This window comes from Notolepis coatsorum (genome assembly GCF_963971535.1).
Source record: "Notolepis coatsorum genome assembly, chromosome: 11".
NCBI classification, from domain to species: domain Eukaryota; kingdom Metazoa; phylum Chordata; class Actinopteri; order Aulopiformes; family Paralepididae; genus Notolepis; species Notolepis coatsorum.
Genome location: NC_140175.1, coordinates 74,730,114 through 74,754,410, shown reverse-complemented (window position 1 = coordinate 74,754,410; position 24,297 = coordinate 74,730,114). Strand labels below are relative to the sequence as shown.

The 24,297-nt window shown below is 42.4% G+C and overlaps 1 protein-coding gene across 1 annotated transcript in view; it reads right to left on the bottom strand.

Annotated features, from left to right (window-relative positions):
- Window positions 1–18,679, bottom strand: part of swi5 (SWI5 homologous recombination repair protein) — a 33,719-nt gene extending 15,040 nt beyond the window's left edge. The window contains exons 1-4 of the mRNA XM_084324563.1: window positions 18,552–18,679; window positions 17,739–17,784; window positions 11,454–11,563; window positions 10,149–10,243 (exon numbers count right to left, since the gene is read on the bottom strand). Of these exons, the coding sequence (XP_084180689.1) occupies window positions 10,149–10,243; window positions 11,454–11,563; window positions 17,739–17,784; window positions 18,552–18,646 (346 nt within the window). The 5' untranslated portion in view covers window positions 18,647–18,679. The remainder of the gene's footprint in view (window positions 1–10,148; window positions 10,244–11,453; window positions 11,564–17,738; window positions 17,785–18,551) is intronic.
- Window positions 18,680–24,297: the final 5,618 nt, after the last annotated feature.

The following is a 24,297-nucleotide window of genomic DNA, read 5'->3' as shown; positions in this document are numbered from 1 at the left end:
GATGTGCACACACTACAACTACACACACAGTGTTTGATGTAGAATCCTAGAGCTACTTTACTGATTCTACTGCTACTTTTCACCCAATAATTACATTGTGATTATTGTATTGTAAATAAGTGCCATTAACTTTTTACCATTGCTTAAGCAGCTAATTCTTACATTTTTATACTATTTTATTGCTTCCTTTTGTACTACTTTATGTTGATAAGGCTGCTAGGCCGAGGAGCCAAGAACAAAATAATTTCACTCTATGTTGCAAAAGGAATAGGGAATGTGACAATAAAACTGATTCTGACCATGTCGTGATTTGAATAATTGTTTTCTTTTTACACAGAAAAGCCTCTGAGAAACACCTAGACTCTTGTCTCTAGTGTCTTCTCAAAACAAAAAAATACCTTGTACTTTGTATTTTGGAGTTTTAAGGGGTAAACACTCTTGGAGACTTCACCTTGTGCTTGTCTTGCATTTGGGTCCTACTACTTGTAACACCACTTGGCTTGAGACAAATATAGGCACCACCAAACTCATAAACATCTTCTACTTATATTATCCCATGTTTATTTACATCTTACTTTATTTGACCTTTATATGACTAGTGCTCTAATGTGTCAGGCGCTCCTACTGCTGAGCTGACCTGTTTATCTGGTTAAATACATTTCATTGTACTGTTGACCTTGTGTTTACATACATAGGACTAATAAAATAAACTTGAAATTCCGCGTTCACCCCTCTATCGTGTGGAGGATAGATTAGCAAAAAGAATGCATGGGAATATACATGCTCATACTCCCGCAACACTGCAGATAACGAACCTATGTGGAAAAAATCCAAGCCTGCTTGCCTCAACGACTACCGCCCTGTAGCTCTCACCTCCATAGCCATGAAGTGCTTCGAGAAGCTAGTAAAGGGCTACATCTGCTCCTCCCTCCCCATCAACATGGACCCCCTGCAATTTGCATACCGCCCCAACAGGTCCACGGAGGACGCCATATCCCATGTGCTGCACACAGCAGCATCACACCTGGACAAGAGGCAGGGGAACTATGTGAGAATGCTATTCATCGACTACAGCTCGGCATTCAATACCATAGTCCCCTCCATACTCATAGCCAAGCTCAGGGACCTGGGCTTGGGCTATGACCTCTGCCAGTGGGTCTTGGACTTCCTGACTGGCAGACCCCAGGTGGTGAGAGCAGACAACTGCACCTCCTCATCCATCACCCTCAACATAGGGGCCCCCCAGGGCTGTGTTCTGAGTCCCCTCCTCTACTCCCTGTACACACACGACTGTGTGGCTCAGCGGAGTAGCAATACAATCGTCAAATTTGCTGACGACACAGTGGTGGTGGGCCTGATCTCTGCCAACGACGAGAGGGCCTACCTGGAAGAGGTCAAGGTCCTGGCGGGATGGTGCCAGGAAAACAGCCTCTCCCTGAACGTCAGCAAAACAAAGGAGATGATTGTGGACTTCAGGAGGTCGGGGGTCAAGGACTACAGCCCCCTCAGCATCGACGGGGCACCGGTTGAGAGAGTCAACAGCTTCAAGTACCTCGGAGCCTACATATCCGAGGACTTGACATGGACCACACACATTAACAGTGTGGTGAAGAAGGCACGACAACGCCTCTACTTCCTCAGGCGCCTAAGGAAGTTCCAAGTCAGCCAGAAGATCCTTAAGAACTTCTACTCATGTACAATAGAGAGCATCTTGACCGGCAACATCACCTCCTGGTTTGGGAATAGCACTGCAAAAGACCAAAGCAGACTACAAAGAGTGACACGTTCAGCCGAACGCACAATTGGAGGGGGGCTCCCCACCCTCCAGAACATTTACTACAAGCGTTGCAAGGGGAAGGCTAAGAGAATTATTAAGGACTCGAGCCACCCGAACAACTGCCTCTTTGAACTGCTGCCGTCAGGCAAGCGATACAGGAGTCTCAAGGCGAGCACAGAAAGACTCAGAAGTAGCTTCTATCCCCAGGCCATCAGGCTGCTAAACGAACAATGAATGAACACTACACAACAACAACCACCAAACACACATAGCACACACATCCACACGCACACACTCACTTTAAACAAACACACTGTAGCACCCACTCCACACACTTTATAGCACACACCCACTTTAAACAAACACACTGTAGCACCCACTCCCCACACTTTATATTTATGGATGAAGGATTGCACTACAACTCGTACACCTTACTGTAAATTGTACCTAAAATTGTACCTCATCCCATTTCTGCTTTGCACTAGATAGTACTGTACATTAGTACACTGCATAGTATTGTGTATTGTATATTATATGGTAACTCAGAACATTGTACATATGTCTATACCGAACACTGTGACCTCATTTTCTTCTTCTAAATTCATGCTATATTATGTTATTATGTTATTTGATACTATCTTGTCTAGCACAGTCTCTGGAGCGTAACAGTAAGAAGCATTTTGTATGAAAGTATTCTGTACTTCTGTATGACAACTATTAAAGAACTTGAACTTGAACTTGAATTGTGTTTCAGCATTTAGTTAAAGGAATCTTTTTCCTCCAATAAAAAGACGGGTAGAAACGACACAGAGCTCAACAATCTCCTCAAAATCCTGATGTAAGAAACAGCTTTAATAAACCTGAGCTCCTCACGGTTGAACAAATTGACCTTGACGGTTAAGTTCAGCCAGGAGGGTTTCTATGGCGACACGTGATATTTATACCTTTCAATAGTGAAGTGTTCACAGTCAATACTGGACCTTCCTCAGAATCCATTCCCGAGTCTGTATAATATTCTGAGCAGAAGACATTCTATATAACATTCTACTGGACCTTCAGAATATATTATTCTATATAATATCCTGAGCAGAATAATATATTCTATATCATTATACTAAGGGAGGCCCTCAGAATAATATATTTGATATAAACATATAAGATTAGATTAGTTTAAAATGTATTGTCATCACACAGCAAAAGTACAGTACAACTAAAAGTTAGCATCTAACCAGAGTGCAAGGTAACAGTAAAACTACACAACAATATATAGGACAGGTGAGTAATATACAGTGTAACAAGTGATTCAATGGAATATATATAACAAAGCACTGAGTAAATATGTTAATCTGATGTACTATGTAGTATGTACAGTATTATTATGTACAGTAATACAAGTTCTCTTGTACAAATTCTCTGCTCACATCGCAGCGACAACCAGAACCTGCAGATTCCTCCTGAGCAACGTCAGAAGGATACGCCCCTTCCTGACAAAAGAAGCCACCCAACTCCTCGTCCAATCAACAGTCATCTCCCGCCTCGACTACTGCAACGCACTGCTAGCTGGCCTCCCGGCCACTGCCACCAAGCCTCTTCAACTCATTCAAAATGCAGCGGCCCGCCTGATCTCAAACCTACCGAAGTCAGCCCATGTCACCCCACTTCTTAGGGACCTGCACTGGCTCCCCATTGCTGCACGTGCGGCAAAGGGAACCGCTCCCGCCTACCTCCGGTCAATGGTCTCTAACTACACACCCTCAAGACCCCTACGCTCTGCGTCTTCTGGCCGCCTCAGATCTACTCCTATCCAAGCTCCCGGAGGGTCATCAAAGAGAAGCCGCCTATTCTCAGTCCTTGCCCCACAATGGTGGAATGAACTACCCATCCCAGTTAGGACAGCCGAATCCCGTCCAATCTTTCGCCGTCGACTAAAGACTCACTTCTTCAACCATTATCTGAAATGATAAAAAAAAAAAAAAAAAAAAATCTAACCCCGACTAACCTTAATGTCATGCACTTGTCCTAATAAACTAACCTACACTGTAACACGCAACACTTTGATGAACATTGTTACTCAGCTGATAGAGTTATACCCTTCTTGCTGTCTTGTCGCACAGAACTTGTAAGTCGCTTTGGATAAAAGCGTCAGCTAAATGACTAAATGTAAATGTAAATGTACAAGTATAAATATACTATGGTAGTAAGCCATACTAGCCAGCGATATAACTACTGTAGTATGGGATATACACTGTAGATAAAGTATATACAACGTGTACAGTGCATAGAGTGGGTATGTATACAGGACTATATGCATATACGGTATATTCATAGTACGGATATAGATAAATTATATATATATATATATATATATATATATATATATATATATACGGTATATATATATATATATATATATTAGGACCGTCAATGCGAGTGGAAAAATTGCACTGTCAAGTCCTGGCTTTAGGCAGAATCACTAATACACAACGCTCACACATACACACACGCACACACACAGGAGAGGGAGAATGGCTTATAGTAGACTTAATGATTTTAGAATATTTCAGCTAATTAAGTGAAATATCTATTATCATCATGTAACGTTTGGCTTCTTAAAATCATTGAAGTACAGAGAGAGAGAGAGACAGGAATTTGTAACATACTTCTACCACTTGCTTATTTTGTCATACGGATAGCCACTGGAAAATGTCAATGTTCATGATGACATCACTGGTGGCCATATTCAAACTAATTTACTCTCAATAACTGTCAAACTAGATGAATGTGTGCAAAACTGTTTGGATGTGTCTGAGATTATGTGCAAAGAAAAATCTGCATATTTCTTTTTGTGTGCCCCTTTAATTAAATCAGCTCCCTTTATCACTCCTAAAATAAGTTTAACTTAAATTTTTTACAGTGTATAATGGGTGAGACGTCAGGGCTGTGAAGGTTTTTCAGTGGTGATCGTGGGGTGTGTGTGTAAAATCTATTGTACACCGAAAGTTACTTTGATACAGCTTCATTCAGAACATGCCTGTGAAGTCTGAACCTGGTCACTGCATTAGTAATGTTCATTCATACATGCATCAAACCCCATCTCGACACCTCGGCTTTTAGACTTCAGCTAAAGCATTTTGGCTAAAAAACTGTCGCCTTTCTGTGCAGGCCTGTAGTGTCAGATAGGATCACCCTGAAATGTCCACAGGGTCATGATATGAATTCTCTGGCTTAAAATACCTTTCATGTGACTAGCCTGCCAGTGGTGATAACAAGGCTATATTGGATATGTGGCGCTAGGCAATAAATACCAATGCAGCCGACATTGGGGATCTGAACTGTTGGACCATTCATCCGACTATGGCAGTGCCCGTTCGGAGCATGTCCCCGTTTGGAACGTGCGCTGGCATAGTCTACAATTATAACAAGGCTATAGAGCAGCGGTTCCCAAAATGTTTTGGCCGTGCACCCCCTGTCACCTCCCGACCTAGCTGACGCACCCCCCAATGGGGTTCTGTTAGAAACAATTGTTGCTGGTCTCCGTGCACAGATGAAGCACACCTGTGTCAGACAGGATAGGGAATTTTTATTTAATTAAAATGTTCACGACAACATGGATGCATGTACTCTGCCAGCATGTTTAATATCCATAATACTAAAGGTTTGACTAATATTTTTATGACATTTTATTGTAAAAAAAAATAATAAAAAAAATATATACTATATATATTTTTATTTACCACCATTAGCCTTTTTATGTCACGCACCACCTAGAGGGCGCTCGCGCACCACAAGGGGTGCGCGCACCACAGTTTGGGAACCACTGTGAGGATATTTGGTGTTAGGCAATACATACCGAACTCAGGTGACGTTGGGAATTTGAACTGTGGTACCATTATTCAGTGCCTGTTCGGAGCATGTGCCTGAAGTGCTGCTTGCAGTGTTGTGGAGTCCTGCGGTAAGGCTGCTTGCAGCGTTCTAGAGAACCACAGTAAGGCTGCTTGCAGCGTTCTAGAGAACCACAGTATGGCTGCTTGCAGCGTTCTAGAGAACCACAGTATGGCTGCTTGCAGCGTTCTAGAGAACCACAGTATGGCTGCTTGCAGGATTCTAGAGAACCACAGTAAGGCTGCTTGCAGCGTTCTAGAGAACCACAGTATGGCTGCTTGCAGCGTTCTAGAGAACCACAGTAAGGCTGCTTGCAGGGTTCTAGAGAAGCACAGTAAGGCTGCTTGCAGCGTTCTAGAGAACCACAGTAAGGCTGCTTGCAAGGTTCTAGAGAACCACAGTAAGGCTGCTTGCAGGGTTCTAGAGAACCACAGTATGGCTGCTTGCAGGGTTCAAGAGAACCACAGTAAGGCTGCTTGCAGGGTTCTAGAGAAGCACAGTAAGGCTGCTTGCAGGGTTCTAGAGAAGCACAGTAAGGCTGCTTGCAGGGTTCTAGAGAAGCACAGTATGGCTGCTTGCAGGGTTCTAGAGAACCACAGTATGGCTGCTTGCAGCGTTCTAGAGAAGCACAGTATGACTCATCTGATTGACATCACACTCCCTTGGGTGATAGTGCCACAATTTGGCCAAATGGCACCAATACACCCACCGAATGTGAAGTCGATCGGATGAACGGTTCTGGAGTTATGTGAGCCACAGACAGATACAAAGACAAACATGTAGAGATTCCTTTCTTTATAGTTAAATACATTAGGCCTACAGGTAAAGAGGCCGGCCAGTAACCGAAAGGTCACTGGTTCGATCCCTAACACTGACAGGACGGTATATTTCAGCTATGAGTTGGTGAAAGAAGGGTGGCTGGTATTACAGCCACCATGACCACCATCTCTGCCTAGGTGCCCTTGAGAAAGACAATGAACCCAGTGCTCCAAGGGCGCTATGCTGCGGGCAACCCTGCATCTCCGCAGAAATGCACATGCGTGGGGGACTGTGTGTGTGTGTGTAACTAGGAGGGATATGCGAAAAGACACATTTCAGTTGCATCAAGGTCATCTTCTAAATCATAGCCTTGTTGTTCACACTTGTTGCTGACTGGATGGAGCTGTCAAGAGACTGTAGGAACAGTATGTCAATGTTGTGTTAGGTGGTTTTCAGCCAGGATATGCACCCCTGTGATTTATTTGAATTAGTACTACATAACTGAGCCATCTATTTTGGTTCATGCCTTGGTGTTCATGCCTACATTGAGGAACTCTTGGTCCAACCAGTCAGCTCCAGGTCCCTCAGATCAAATGACCAAATGATCAAATGACCAACTGTGTCTCAGGGTCCCGCGGGCCAAACTGGTGACAACGGGTTTCCGGGCCTTTGCAGTGATGGTGCAGACACTGTGGAATAAGCTCCCTCTCAACATCAAGTCTGCCAACACCGTACAGACATTCAAGGCCTTGCTTAAAACCCACCTTTTCGCTCTGGATGATCACTGAGTTACTTTGCTGTTGTGTTGTGTGTCTGAGGTGTTCTTATGTTCTCTGTCTGTCCGTCTGCCTGGTTCCCTGTCTCCATTGTCCTGCAATTTATTCGTATTCTTTTTTCCCCCCAGGCTGCGCCCCGGACCGATGTAAAAATTGGCTGGGGGCGCATTATAAATGAAAATCTATCATATCATATGGTTATTTGAGATATATATATATATATATATATATATATATATATATATATATATATATATATATATATTTTTTTTTTTTAAACAAGCATTCTTATTGGAAGCCTTGACTCACCTACTGACCTATGGATAATTATAATGGCATTAGTAGTTAGCACAGGAAGACTCCAGTATTTCAACCGCTTCATTTATTTCTTCTTTTGTTAGCTTTTGCTAGCAGTAAAATGTTATTGGATCACCATCACTGATACCGTCAGACTGGACCGTTCGAACCAACCTGCTCGAGAACTCGAGAACTATTAAGAATAGTCGAGCGGACCGTACACGGAGCGGACTCGCACAGACCGAAAGCGGACCCAAAGCAGACTCCAAGTGCGAAGGTCTAATTTTCTAATGCACGGACGTCCACGCCGTGTTTTCCATTTCAGCACCACGCGCTGGAACCAACCTGCTACAACCAGCATTTTAAACGCGGAAAATAACACCACCCACTCTTGTTCTGTTCTGCTCACCTTTTGGTGTGGAAAGCGTGTTGGAATCTCTGCTGGGCGTCTACAAATCTAAATTCTTGGAAATTGGAAGTCAATCCATGTGTATATATAGATGATTACACAAGGGACTCAGTTACTTTTACTTTGTACTTTTGAATTCTGTCTTGTATTTTAAGTGTCAAGAATAGATGATTATGTTTGGCACTGTGCTGTGTGTATGTGCATGTTTATTATGTTGCATTTCTATGTGTATGTATTTTACACTCTTTATGCTGTGTGTGCTGTGCATGTGTGGCATTTTACGTGTATATATATTTTGAACTCTTGCACTATTTGTATTTCATGTGTTTTGGATAGACTACAGATGGAAATTAGCTTCTGCTAAATCTGGTGTAAACATATTTTCATGTAACAATGATTAACTCATTCAGCGCCAGCCATTAGCCGGGTCCCGTTGTAGCTATGCCACACTTTAAAAATAGGAGTGCGTCACCTTGTTTGTAGAGCTATATCTATATTTTATATTATAGCTATGGGGACAAGACTATGGTCATTTGACACTGTCTTTCTTCCGTCCAAGATGCAAAAAAGAGATCATTTTTTCATGCATACGTTCACGCGTTATCCCGTGGTGAATATAAGTATAATTTCAGAGTGATACGGGATAATTCCTGGGAAGCGAGTAATAGGGCGCAGCGTGAATCCTACTATAAGCGTTGGCATTTCTTGCCTGGACACGCTACTATTTCCAATTCTAATGTATATAATAGGTATTATGTTTCATCATGAATGCATGAAAGGGGGGGGGGGGGTCGTTTCTGATGCTTTGATTCAAGTTCAAGTTTCTTTATTAGTTGTCAGACAGAAATACAGGATACTTTTGTATGAAATGGTTCTTTCTGTTTTGCTCCCGAGAGTGTGCTAGGTAAAAATAGATAATTATAAAAAGTATAATAAGTATAAAATAGAAAGTCAAGTACTTAAACAAGTGTAAACCAGACAAAAAATGTCAATATACATAATATGTACATTATACAATGCAGAGTAGTTGCAATACAATATAAATGGGATGAGGTAGCTTGTGTTTACAGAGTGTTTACAATACAATATAAATGGGATGAGGTAAATGGGATGAGATAGCTTGTGGTGCCACCTTGTGGTGGTAAGGTAAGGTGCAATGAGTTGCCAATAATATAATATATAAATGTAAAGTGTGTTAGTGTCTAAAGTGTGTAAAGTGGGTGCTACAGTGAGTTGTCCATTTAAAGTGGGTGTGTACGTGTGGGTGTGTGTGCTGTGAGTGTGTTTGATGGTTTGTTACATTGTGTTAATTGTCATTGAGCATCCTGATGGCCTGGGGATAGAAGCTCTTTCTGAGTCTCTCTGTGCTTGCCATGAGACTCCGGTATCGCTTGCCTGACCGCAGCAGTTCAAAGAGGCAGAGTCTTTTATTATTCTTCTATTATTGATTGCCAATAACGGCATTCGTATTGAACACTAAAAACGCTGATCAGCTGGATCAGTATCAAAACATTGTTGGATCAAGCTGAAATTGATGTCAGATAGTCCTTACCTGTGGTCGGCGGTATTCCAAAAAGAATATTCCAATTGTCTGATCGCAATTTCCAGTATTGGTGTCCGTCTGGTCCCGGACATAATTTGGCACAACTTATGGATCGAGAGTGCCAGATGCGTTTGGAAGTGCTCGGATGAAGCGTCTTACTCGGCTCCGTCTAAATATAGCGCCCGTGACATTTGAGTGTAACACAGAGTTAGATGTTTCAAAGGGTGGGCGACACTGCCATCTGGCAGGATGCGGCCGGTATTGCACTTTGGCAATCTCAAAATCCCTTCCTATGGCAACACAGAGGTCAATGGATGAATAATGAATACAAATAGCGAATAAAAGAAAAAACGAACAAAACCTGAGATACAGTATCTCAGGTCTGGCAGCCAACGGATGGCGAGTTAACCCGAGATATCTCGGGTCTGGCAATTAAAGAGTTCATGTAAATGCACATTGTCTATACATTATTATTATTTTTTTTACACCATTATTCCTATTGGTTTGCACTTGCCCCCAAAAGTGCATTTGTGCTGCACTGTGACTGCTCCTCCAGGAGACAGCAGGAGAACAAGAGGAGGGCAGCGGTTGTATGTAGTGCATATGAAGTGAGTACCTTACCTAGTATGTAGTGTGTATGTAGTTTGTACCTTACCGTGTATGTAGTGTGTACCTTACCTAGTATGTATGTAGTGTGTACCTTACCTATTTTCCCCAGCAGCATCTGCCCAATGTCTTTGATGTCATTATACTCATGCAGCAGGTCAATGTGCTGATCCAGCTCCTCCACCCTGCACCCCCTGGACACACACACACACATCTTAACTAATAAACATAAAAACCATCAAAACATGGACCAAATAGCCTACACATTGACAAAAAGATGAATACACACACATACAGAGACACTTCTTATGAAAGCTTTACTGTGGCTCAATGTTGGAACAGATACATTTTCACCTCTTTCACAACTACTATAATGTGTATTTTTAAATGTACACAAATTATACAATTATGACCATGATCTTTTAATTCCCATAATTTGTATTAATGTTTATGGGTGTTATAATTTTCCAAAACATTTCATATTTAAAATGTCATTATTCTACCACCTAAACCCTGGGGAATGACTGATACTTTGTAGACTTTTCGCCTTTATCATTAACATTTTCATACCAGCACTCGTTTTCCTATGATTTTTTTGTTGTTGTTCTTAGCTCTATTTATTTAAAACAATTTCAATGTTCTTGTGTACCTTAGATACTATTGCTACCATGTATGTATATATATGTGTTTCATTACATGTATATATACATACATACCAATTATTTGCCTGTTCTAGTATTCTCCATTCAGAAACAAGCATTTCATCATAAAGTATTCTGTATTTTGTTGTGACAAATAATAAACAAACTTGAACATTCATAGCAACACTATATTATCAACGACATCCAGTTGGGGGATCCCCTTTCTCTCCTCCACATCGCCTGTGGTGCTGCCCCCCCCGCCTATTGCTAGGTTTTTAGTGAGTCGTTCCTTATCTTCATTGGGGAAAGTCTGGGAGTGTTGCAGATTTGGATTTTAAGGTGGTTTTTGTTCTTGATCTATTGATTGATGTTTCTTCTTGACTTGTACAGCCCATGGGGGCAATTCCATGTGATCTTGGGCTCTACAAATACATTTGATTTGATTTAAACTGAATCTTAGAATATTTTTTTTTATTCTTTTTTTGCAAAGTGTCTAAACGTTGGTAAACGTTTTTGGTAAATGGACTCACATTCACCCATTCACTCACACACTGACGGCGGAGGCAACCATGCAAGGTGCCAACCTGCTCATTGGGAGCAGTTAGGAATTAAGTGATTTGCTCAAGCATACTTCGACACGGTGCCGGGAGCCGGAATCTAACCAGGAACCTTCGGATTACAAGACGACTAAGTATAGTACAGTAGACATACTTACCAACCACTCTCTCTCTCACACACACACACAGTAGCTAGCTGTACTCACTCTGTCTCCAGCAGTGCTATCTGTGTGTCCAGCTCATCTTGTCTCCTCCTCAACTCCTTCACCTCCTCCTCTGAAGTGACTCCAGCTCGCTGGGCTGTGGCAGTCTGGAGCTGACAGGTACAGAATAGAATAGAAATCCTTTAATAATCCAGAGGGAAATTCGGCACTACAGATTGCTCACATTGAACAACAATAAACATTTAGGTAGTCAATAGGACTAAAATAGGAATAAGAATATAATAATATTAAAAATAAGAATAAAATAAAGAATAAAATAAGGTAAATCTTAAATATACAACTATCCAGCAAAAATACCAGACTTGCAGAACATCCTCAACATCCTTGTACATATGTTGAAGGATCTCAGCCTTCTGAGGAAGTAGAGTAGGCTCTGGCCCTTCTTGTAGAGTGCCTCTGCGTGTTTTGACCCGTTCAGTTTGTTGTCGATGTGGACTCTGAGGTATTTGTAGTCCTCAACCATGTCCACATCGACCCCCCTGATGGAAACGGAGGTCACAGGTATACTCCTCCTCCTCCCCAGATCCACAGCCAGTTCCCTGGTCTTCGTCACATTTAGCTAGAGGTGGTTCTTATCGCACCATGTGCCGAAGTCCGCTACCAGTTCCCGGTATTCCTCCTCATCACCGCCCTTTATACATCCCACCAGGGGAGGACACTAACTTTTTGGCTTACCAGCCAACTGGCGAGTATATGATTTTTTTTACCAGCCAAACTGATTTTTTACCAGCCATAAATAAATCGCTAATTGGGATAATTACTTCTTTGTATGTCTTCGTCTAAATAGATTTTCAATCATAGTAATAATCACACCGTGTCTCTACTCTTTAAAATATTTATTACCATAAAACATTAATAAGCGTCTCTACTCTTCACAATATTAGCATAAAACATATATTAATCACACCGTCTCTACTCTTCAAAATATTAGGATATCACATATTAACATGAAAGAGGTAACTATTCTGGACTGGGTTGGGCTGAACTGGGCAGTGAAAGATGCTGGGCTGGACTGGGTTGGGCAGGGAAAGTTGGGCTGGTCTAGGTTGGACTGGGTTGGGCTGGGCAGTGAAAGAACCAAGCATTTCACTGTAATGTAATAGCTAAATAAAACAAAACTTGAACTTGACTTGTTACATTTGCACTCTGGTTGGATGCCAAACGTATTCTGGTTGTACTGTACTTGTGCTGTATGATGACAATACATTGGAATCGAATCTCATGTCAACGCTAGGGGTTCAGCAGGTGTATTCTGAATGACAAGTATGACAACATCACCGTTGTGAAGGGCATATGGGCGAGTGGTGATATTGGGGGAAACCCGGTAATAATTCGGTAATAATAAAATGTCACTCGGCTTAGGGCTGGGCGATACGGCCTCTAAATGATATCGCGATATTTTTTGGATATATATCGCAATATTTTGACATTTCCTCTAAAGCAGGGGTTCTCAACCTTTCTGCTGCCAAGGCACCCCTGTGTTCAATAAAATATTCCAGGGCACCCCTACATACGATAAAGACTTTTCCGGTCCTGTGTTTTTTGCTACAATGATGACAATAGTGCTTGCTTTCAAAATAATGTTTATTTAAGAAACCGGGAAACACATTTGTGTGTATATGCAGGCTATATAATGCATTATTAACAGATGTTTCAGGTCTAAATGGCTTAGTACTGTTGACATTACACTGCTTGTAGTAGTAAATCAAATACCATATTTCTTTAAATAAAATTACAGAAAATTATCACTAACGTGCTATCTGTTGCAGCTGCACACTTTTCCATAAAAATAGCATATTTGGGTGACCATTTCTCAAAAACTGAAAATCATGTATTTTTTTTAAATACAGAAAATGATCACTAAAGTTCTATCTGTTGCAGCTGCACTGTTCTCCATAAAAATAGAATATTTGGATAAGTTTGACCATTTCTCAAAAACAGAAAATCATGTATTTTTTTTAAATGAAGAAAAGGATCACCAAGTTACCATTTCTCAAAAAATATAAATAAATACAGAAAATAAGCACTCGTTCACTCAGTGGACATTTCTAGCTCAATGCGAGGTCTGCTGCTGCTGGCTAATAATACGGTCAATACGTGGGGAGATCTTTGACAAGGCAACACGCATGTCATCCTCAAGGCTCAACTTGGCCTTATATTTTGTTTTCAGAGCTGTCATGGATAAAAAGCCAGCTTCACACAGATATGTGGTGCTGAATGGTATCAACACCTTAACTGCTGCATCATGAGATACTTGGTACTCAGCACCACACTCTGAAACTAGCTCTCCAGGTGGTATCAGATGAGATTTCAATGAGTTCTTCCAAGAGTTTGGATGGAGATGTGTCAGGAAGCTTTGTCTCACTCTCAATGTTGTCTGTAAAGGTATTTTTTTTTATCCAGAGTAACTTGGTGATCCTTTTCTGTGTTTTATTAAATAATGATTTTCAGATTTTGAGAAATGGTAAAACCTATCCAAATATGGTATTTTCATGGAAAACAGTGCAGCTGCAACAGATAGCACTTTAATGATAATTTTCTGTAATCCAAAAAGAATTAAAAAAAAATATTATTTATTTTTTTATCTCAAGGCACCCCTGGCAGCTCTCTGCGGCACCCTAGGGTGCCGCGGCACCCCTGTTGAGAACCGCTGCTCTAAAGCACTTAAAAATGCTTGATTTAACCCTTTGATGCATACAGTCAGGCCAATATGATGATTATAATAAGTCCCTGCAACATATGTTTGCATTATTAAACCATGAAGATGCTTTAAAAAATAATTACCGGTAAATGAAAATGTACTAAGAGTAGTCTACTGACACACTAATAAATAAAATGTATTTACATCTAAGCCAATTTATATAAAAACTATTGGGTGCCTAAGACTTTTGCACAGTACTGTGTTTTCTATCCACTTTAGCCAAACACACACACATATATATACACAAAGGGATAATGGCCTATAGCAGACTTAATGATTTTAGAATATTTCAGATAATGAAATTAAATGTTTATATCATCAACTATCCAGTTAGTATTTATACTGTAACGTTTGGCTAATTTAAATCATTGAATGTAGAGAGAGAGCGAGATAGAGCGAGAGAGAGCCAGCCCCCCCCCCCCTCCTCGGGTTTTGTTTTAGGTTCGCGTTTTCGACGTCACACTCGAATGTCAACAGGAAGAGTTTAACAAACTGAGATGGAAACTGGATGCTGATATAAAGAAACGAATAACCAATAAATATGAAGTTATGTTTAAACTTCTGTTGTCAAGCGTCGTCAATATAACCCACCCCCTTTCCTCGCAAATGGAACTAGTGTCGTGGAGTCCGCTTTAAGCGTTTTCCAGGGTTAGCAGCTAACGCTAGCTAGTTAGCTTAGCCTAGTCATGTGGGATAACTAGTTAGCAGCTAACGTTAGCCCATTGCTTGCGTCAATTAAAAAATTACAATTGCATGTCATTTAAGGTCCGCGCTGGTCATGTGTCTATAATGAAATAAGAGGACAGCTCTGCGCTAAAGCTAAAGTCTCATCAGCCGCGACGTGACAACATATACTCGATGTTCACAATATAATAATGTACTACATCTCATGTAGAACAACAACAACAGCCCTTAACTCACACACTCAGTCACACACTCACACCCACACTCACACACCCACCCTCACACCCACCCTCACACACCCACTCTCACACTCACCCACCCTCACACACACACCCACACACACACCCACTCTCACACTCACCCACCCTCACACTCTCACCCACCCTCACACACACACCCACCCTCACACCCACCCACCCTCACACTCTCACCCACCCTCACACCCACCCTCACACTCACTCACTCACACCCACCCTCACACTCACTCACTCACACCCACCCTCACCCTCACACTCACCCACCCTCACTCACACCCACCCTCACACTCACTCACACCCACCCTCACCCACCCTCACCCTCACACTCACCCACCCTCACACTCACACCCACACCCTGTAGAAGTTGGAGGTGATGCAGGTAGAGGCCCCCCTGGTGTCCTGGGTTGTTGACTATCTGACGGGCAGACCACAGTATGTGCGCCTACAAGACTGTGTGTCAGACAGACTGGTCAGTCCTCTCTCCCTTCCTCTTCACAGTCTGAGTTTACACCAATGACTTCCACTATCGGTCAGAGTCCTGCCACCTTCAGAAGTTTTCTGATGACTCTGCGATAGTGGGATGCAGGGGAGGAAATTAGGCCATTTTACTCGCCAAATGCGAGTATTCTTTATGTTTGGCGAGTGATTCATGAAGAGCACTCGCCACACTGGCGAGTAGTAAACAAAACAAATTTAAAAAATCATTCTGCAATCTGCTGATTCGCTCACTGGCACAAGCCGAACTCTGACTCCCCCCTTATGATTCCTCCCATTTGCGCCTCATAATAATCCATAACAAATGAACATCATCGTTGCGCTCTAAGCTCCTCCAATGAACACTCGTTTTCTAGAAGATGCCGCCCATCTAGGGGAAGTGGATAGACCACTGCGTGCGGCCCTACAGACTCCTGTCACCGGCTTGACAACGTAGACAAACTTAGACAAAAACACATCAGTGGATGAAAATAATTGCATGTAGAGTCGTCGCTTTCGGATATCAGTGCGGTCTGACATGGGGGCGAACAACAGCACGCGACGCGTCTCCTTCGAGTCGGATGAGAATGACAAGTGGGCGTGAGGCTAATGATTAGCTGGCTAGCTACCTAGCATGTAACAAGCTACCATAACGCGCGTTCAACATAGTGGGCGATTATACTGAGCGGCTTTGCTTAAATGCAGCCGAGACACCAAAGCACCTCAAAGGCCCTAAAAACAAGACTACAAACATCACAAAACAAACTGGTCAGACTACTGCTGGGCCTTACTCCTAGAACCCACCTCACCCCTGCCCACTTTGACAACCTAGGATGGCTTAGAGTAGACGACAGAGTACAGCAACTTGCAATGGGCCTGGTCTACAAGATACACTACACCACTAAGATACCCATGTACATGTCAAAATACTTCCAAAAGGTCAGTGAATTCCACGACCACAACACCAGAGGGAGTTCCACAAATCATGTTCAACCCAGATTCGGCTCAAACAAGGGACTAAACATGTTTTGCAATTATGCCATAATAATGTGGAACGCCCTACCCACAGCCGTAAAGGAATGTGAATCCCTACCCTCCTTCAAAACCACTCTCAAAGAGCACCAGGTGGCTGCAATTAGAAACTGGCCCCGGTAAATGTCCAACCCCCCCCCCCCCCCTCCCCCTCCCAATGTAGTTTCTTCCCCTTCGAATGTATACTGATGTAAACAAGACGAAAGTCTTTTTCTGGTCTGCATCCTCTTAGCAGTTTTGTATTGAGCCGTACTGTATTGTACGGTACCCATTCTGCAATCTGTTAATAAAAGTTTCAATCAATCAATAAATATATTCTCTCATTGGGCTTAACGTCTACTGAATGAAATAGTCAAATTAAACTACTCCCCGTTTTTCTTGGGACCCCCCCCTGGGACCCGGACCCCACGTTGAGAACCACTGCACTAGATTGTAAAGATCTGGAGCTAATGACAAATATGTGTATATAATATGTAACAGATGTGTCTCTGAATATCTAAATGTTTATGTCCTTCCTTCGCCTTTTTGATAATATAATAAGTCATTCGAGTGTGAGTGCTATCTTTTGCAAGGTGGGGTATGACATGTTTATATGTTCATTCATGTGTGTAGACTTCCATTGTGTGAAAGTGTAGGAAACTATGTGAGGTTGAGGAGGCGAGTACTACACCGTAACTACACACCCTCATGATCCCTATGCTCTGCATCTTCTGAGACCCACGTTATTACTATTAGGGCTGCTGAGGGGTCATCAAAACAAAGCAGACTATTCTCTGTCCTGGACTCCTGGCTCCACGGTGGTAGGAGTCAGGACGCACATCCCACCAGTCAGTACAGCTGAAACCTGCCCAGTTTTCCGCCGCTGACTAAAAATACACTTCTTCGATCAACATCTGAATTAAAATTTATTTTACTATTATGTACTATGTCTATACTCCCATCTACTACGTACTATGCATGTGCTACCTACTATGCACCCAAGATGGACATTTCTAGATGAACAACACTGACTTGTACACAATTTGTAAGTTGCTTTGGATAAAAGCATCAGCTAAATGACTAAATGTAAACATACTACTGTATGTAAATAGTAAATACTTTAGAGTAAAGGCAACTTACAGGCGATTTGAAGCTGGAGAATGTATTCATCCTTGAAAATGGGGTTCTGGAGACAAAGGAGTAAAATAAGTAGAAACACAAGAAATGTATTCAATCTGGGAACAAAACATGTCGAATTGGGTTATACTAATCACAACTGATTATAATTGATTATTATTTACATAATAACGTACGTTTGCCTATTTTATGGTACAGTGGGTGACATGAATACCGTGCTCATTGTATTGAATGTTCAACGTTCTTAGGAAGACTGACGTTTACTCAACACTCTAGCGCCCTCTAGTGCGCGATTTGAGATTAGATGCAATGTATTGTCATTGGTATAGCATTTGAGGAACATCAGCCTGCAGACTGCCTCAGAATAAACAAAACACATCGAAATTGGTTATTTTAATCGGTAATTAAATCCAATAGCATATTTGTCTAGAGAACATGACTATTTGTTACCTACTTGTACACTGTCCCCCACCCCACCTACTCCAATGTACAGTTTCTACGTCAAACAATACTCTATTTTCTGGACTCTTTTTGTATCACAAACAGTACTGCATTTGTAAATCTGGTATGTCATAAATGTATAGATGTAGCAGTACTGTCTATCTGTATGTCATATGTTATGATGAATTGAAAATGGGGGACCGTGATGTAAACAAGACGAAAGTCTTTCTCTGGTCTGCATCCCCTTAACAATTGTGTGTATAGAGCTGTACTGTATTGTACCCTTTCTGCAATCTGTTAATAAAGTTTTCAATCAATCAATCAAACAAACAGACTAACGTTAATAATATTAGCTGCCATGCTACAATTAACAACCTTCTCCGAGCTCCTTTGGTCAAGCAGTTTCCTTTCGGAGTTGAAAATGAGCCATTCGATGAGCCATTCGGTTCAGCGCGTTGTTCTGTATCCATATCGCCAATAAAGTATCTCAAATAACATGTAGTTCTCTGGTGGTAAAAGGACGCTAGGAAATGGAGAAGCGGTCAAGTAACCCGCGCTAGAGGTAAACAGACCATCATTGGTTGGTTCGTGTTAGGAGGCGGGACTTCCCTTCCTTGCTGCAGCTAAACTTCAAACGATGGTAAGACGTAAGACAATTATGTTACGATAAATCTATGTTGAAGGAAAAGTTTATTCGTTGCACTTTTCTTTACCACACAAAAAGGTTTGGCATTGTTGTTGCATTGCTACTAACCTAATTTAATTGTCTTCAAGTCAACCAAAGTCAATGTCCTTATTTAGCCGCTAGATGGCGGCATTTTACCACTTGCCTCGAATTGCTCTGAACATTTATTGAAATGGTCACAACTCTCTCACTCACACACACACACACACACACACACACACACACACACACACACACACACACACACACACACACACACACACACACACACACACACACACACACACACACACACACACACACACACACACACACACACACACACACACACACACACACACACACACACACACACACACACACAAAGGGGACTCTTGCATAATCAGATAGATAGCCTAAACTGTAATGCATTGTGTTCTAATAATCAGTCTGAAGCAAGGCAAGACTTCTCTACCAAAAAGGTTGTAATTCTGATCTTTTTTTATTTAGTTTATTTCCATAGAATATTACAATGTACCCTAGTTTAAAAGGGCACCTGCCCACCCCATATAAACAGTTATAGTTGTAAGAATGCCCTGTTTTAATATACTATATATATATATTTTTTTTTTAAATAAATAATATGAATAATAATCTGATGAGTGTTTTGTACCGTAACTGTAATGGATTAGGCTATGATTACTGTGTAATCCCATTAAATGTAGGCTCGTAATCCATTAGTTCTCAAGCCTGGTCAGATCCCAAATTTGGTTCCTTGCCACCACTGCTCTACACCATTGGTGGATTAACAAAGCAAAAGGTCACACGTTCAATCCCTGCCAACCATACAGATAAATGTATGTGCATATACTCGCACACAGGCACACACATGTACAGACACCAGCACACACACTCATGTACAGACACCAGGACACACACACACATGTACAGACAAATGCGACCAAACACATAAATGTACACACTACATGCACACACACACGCACGCACGCACACACACACACACACACACACACACACACACACACACACACACACACACACACACACACACACACACACACACACACACACACACACACTGGTAGCTATTTATCCCAACACATCCAGTGGCTGTAGCCTTCTGGGTATGGTTCAGTGAACAACTACTGAAGGGAGAGGAGAGATTCAGCTGTACAGCTGAAAACAGAGAGCAGGGAGAGAGAGTGAGAGAGAGGAGAGAGAGTGAGAGTAGAGAGAGAATATGAGAGGGTTAGCGAAAGAGCAGGGAAGAGAGAAAAAGACGATAGCAGAAGGAGAGATTCAGCTCTACAGAGAATAGAGAGACTGAAAGAGTGTGTGTAGAGAGTGAGGGTTAGATAGACTATAGAGAGGGGCTGGATAGAGACAGGGTTAGAGGCAGGATAGATATTAGAGAGGGTTAGAGAGAGAGAGAGAGAGAGAGAGAGAGAGAGAGAGAGAGAGAGAGAGAGAGAATATGAGAGGGAGAGAGAAATAGAGAATAGGAGAGGGTTAGAGAAAGAGAAAGAAAGCAGTAAAGGAGATATTCTGCTCTACAGCTAAAACAGAGGATGGAGAGAGAGTTAGATAGAGAGAGGGGGATAGAGAAAGAGCAGGAGAGGGGGGATTCAGCTTTACAGGCAAAAACAGAGAGCAGGAGAGAGAGAGAGCATCGGGTTCAAACCCCAACAGGCTTCTGTGTGAAGTTTGCATGTTCTCCCTGTGTTTGCATGGTCTTCCTCAACCACCATAACATACATGCATGCTAGGAATATACACTGGTGGAAGAAGTACACAGTTCCTTACTTAAGTAAATGTAGAAAAACCCAGATAACATCGTACTCAGGTAAAAGTAAAAGTCCTCCATAAAAAAGTAAAAGTAGAGACATATTTGCTATTGAATGTACCTAAGTATCTAAAGTAAAAGTATGCATTCTACATGCTGTTTGTGTATTCCAGTGCTTGGGAGCATAGGTTAGTAAAGTGATATGTTTAGTTTAGTTTATTTGTTGTTGACAGAATCAGGCTATAGGGCGACAATAATGTGGTCAAGAGACATGGTTTCTACCTTGAGCCCTTAATCGGCGTGGTTTATTATTTACAGTGGATCATAGCACATCAGTACATGGGGTCTCCTCTCCGTGAGAGGCAGATGTGAGAAGAGGAAGAAGAGGGAGTCGACATGAGCTCTTATACTCTCTACCTGGTAGTAACAGTAAAAGCTCCGCCTATAGCGCCCTCCAGTGGAAACAGTTATATACAATCAATGGAAGCAGTTATGTTCAGTTAGACAGTTAATTGCAACCCTACATATAACATCTAACTTTAACACTCCCACTTAGGGTTGTTTTAGCACACTGTATAACCTCTTCAAAACTATTTACAAAGAAAATAATACAGTTTAGAACATCAAAAAAAGAATATGACAGTCACCATTTACACACCAAACATGACTTCTGCAAATCTTTTCAGTTTCAGTTTGGAAGCAGGCTTCGTCATAGCGTCTGCTGCCATGTCGTCTGTTGGACAATAAACCAGTGTCATCCTTTCTTCTCTGATGACAGATCTGATGAAATGGTACTTTATATCCACATGTTTACACCTCTGCCGGCACACAGGGTTTCTTGCAATGGCAATGGTTCCCTGGTTGTCCTCATAAACAACAGTCTTCTTAGATACATAGGTATCCATTCCTTCAAGCAGTTGTTCTAGGTAAATACACTCCTGTATTGTCATGGCCAGAGCCATGTATTCGGCCTCACAAGTTGATAGTGCCACTGTGGGCTGCTTCTTTGTTTTCCAAGAAACCAGTGAGCTGTTTGTGTTCAAACTAACACAATATCCTGTGGTATTCCTTCTATCGGTGATGTCAGCTGCCCAGTCTGCATCACTGTAGGCTTTAAGCCCTAAGGCCTCGCTGCTCTTTCTGAAACACAGCAGTTTATCTACTGTACCTTTGAGATAACGAAAAACATGTTTTACCATAATCCAGTGCTCCTCTGTGGGATCAGCAAAATGCTGTGACAACTTACTCACTACAAAACATAGGTCAGGGCGAGTACATGTCGTCAAATAGATGAGGCTACACACAGCTTCCCTGTACATTTTTACATCTGTCCGTTTCTGAGCATCCTCCTGGTAGTCCAGTTTTTGATCTCAGTTTTTGACCTTTTCCACATATCTCTTCTGGGATACTGTTACACAATTGGCAGCCTGTTCAAAGTCCATGCCTAGGAAATGCTTTAACCTGTCAAGGTCTTTCATTTTGAATCTGGTGGAGAGCATACCTTTCACCTGATCTAAGTTTCTAGTGTTGTCTGACTGTTTCAGGCCATAAATGGATTTTTCTAGCTTGCACACTAGCTTCTCTCCTTTCTTTTCGTAACCTTCAGGTTGTTCCATATATATCTCCCTATCTATGGGTGCGTGCAGATAGGCTGTCTTCACATCCATCTGATGTAAAATCAGATTGTCCTCAGCTGCTTTCTGAACCACTACCCTTACACTGGTCAGATTTGCTGTGGGGGAGAATGTTTCACCATAGTCTATCCCCTCCCTCTGACTGAAACCCTTAGCTACAAATCTCGCTTTGTACTTTTCGTGGCCTTCGATCCCTTCCTTGATTGAGTGCACCCATTTCCCTCCCACTGTCTGTCTGCCCTCTGGCAACTTGGTGAGGGTAAAGGTGTGGTTGTCCTCTAAGGACCTCATCTCCTCATCCATTGCTCTCTCCCACTTACTCGACTCTGAGGACACTATGGCCTCTCTAAAGGTCTGAGGTACCCCACTGACTACTCTGTAGCAGTAATCAATGGTGGTAAGTGTACTGTCATCCTCGTCACTTTCTCTCCGAGCATAGTCTGTCAGATACTTTGGGGGTCTGTGTTCCCTTGAGGGATACCTCCCACTGCTTGTGGCACGTGACGTCACCCTCGGGTGCTCCTCGTCATCGTCCTCTGGGGGTGTCTGGCTGCCTGCCTGCACGTCTGTGCTCAGTCCACTAGGCTGTGGTGTCTCTGTTTCCCCATACCTAACCCTGGAGTCCAGCCATAGTTCCTCTGTTTGTGTCTTGATTTCGCACGTTGTCTTTGTGACAAATTTCACTAGTCTGTGCTTTTGCACCTTCCCTTTATCGGGATAGTAGACTAGGAAAGTGGGGCTCCCTTTGTCGTGTCCTACAAAAAGCCCTTTTTCACCCCTGGACTCAAGCTTCCCCATGTCCTGTCGGTAAACATAGCACACTGATCCGAATTTGTGCATTCTGGCTAGATTACACCTTTTTCCTGTCATTGCTGTATATGGGGTGGTGCCCGTGTGTTTATTAAAACACCTGTTTCTGGTGTAAGCGGCTTCTTGTACCGCATAGTGCCACAGGCTCTTCGGTATGCTACTATCGTCTAGCTTACACCTGGCCATTTCGAAAAGAGTGCGCCATTCCCTCTCTGCTACCCCGTTCTGTGTAGGGGAGTAGGGACATGACGTTTCGTGTCTGATCTTGTTCCTTCTCAACAGTGATTGGAACTCCCTGTTTGTGAATTCTGTGCCGTTGTCGGACCTCAAAACATTTTACGTCCCCATAAGGGGCTATGTCTGCCAGGAATTTTTCCGTGGCCTGGAGTGTGTCACGCTTTGCTTTAAGAAAGTAAACAAACACTGCCCCTGTGCACACGTCTGTAAAAGACTGTACATATCTAAAGCCTCCTATGGACTCGTTTCGTACTGGCCCGGCAAGATCTGTGTTAACCAACGCAAGTGGTACTGTAACTGAGGGGTACAATTCCCTGACTGTATTACTAGATATGATACTTACTACCACTACCTTTGTACTTAATATTCGGCCACCCAGTACTCGGCATAAATATATTATGATGAACACTGTCACGTAGATGAAACGGATCCAACACAAATGTACGAATTAGAAATAGGTCTTTATTTCTACACAGCGATGGTGTGTAGAGCAAGCACTTAATCAAATCAATCACATTTATGAATGGGAATTAGTATGCACTTTTATGGCAAGAGTATTCGTCGGTATATCAATAGAGAATGTCCAATCTCTGAAGGCTCGGTGGTACATATACGACCTGGAATAGTTTAAGGAATAACAGCAATGATACTTGAATGATTATAGACTGGATACACTAGGGGGGGTTAATCCGGTCGCTTGTAAGCCGACAGGAGTAGGAAGGGGGGGGGGGGTAGAATCCGGCTGCCTCATCCGGCCAAGGGTATCCCAGGTGAACCCACTGTAGTGCCGTTCAATGCGCCGGCGATCCTTGGACCACAGATGAAAGCAGGTGGACTCTTTGTGGGCCGGCGTCCTCCGGTCCACGGAGGAGAGACGTGAAGCGACCTCGTCTTGCAGAGCGTCTCCTCACCTTGCGTCCTCTCCAGGGGGGGGGTTTCAACACACGGCAGTGTCGGGGGTCTTTATCCATG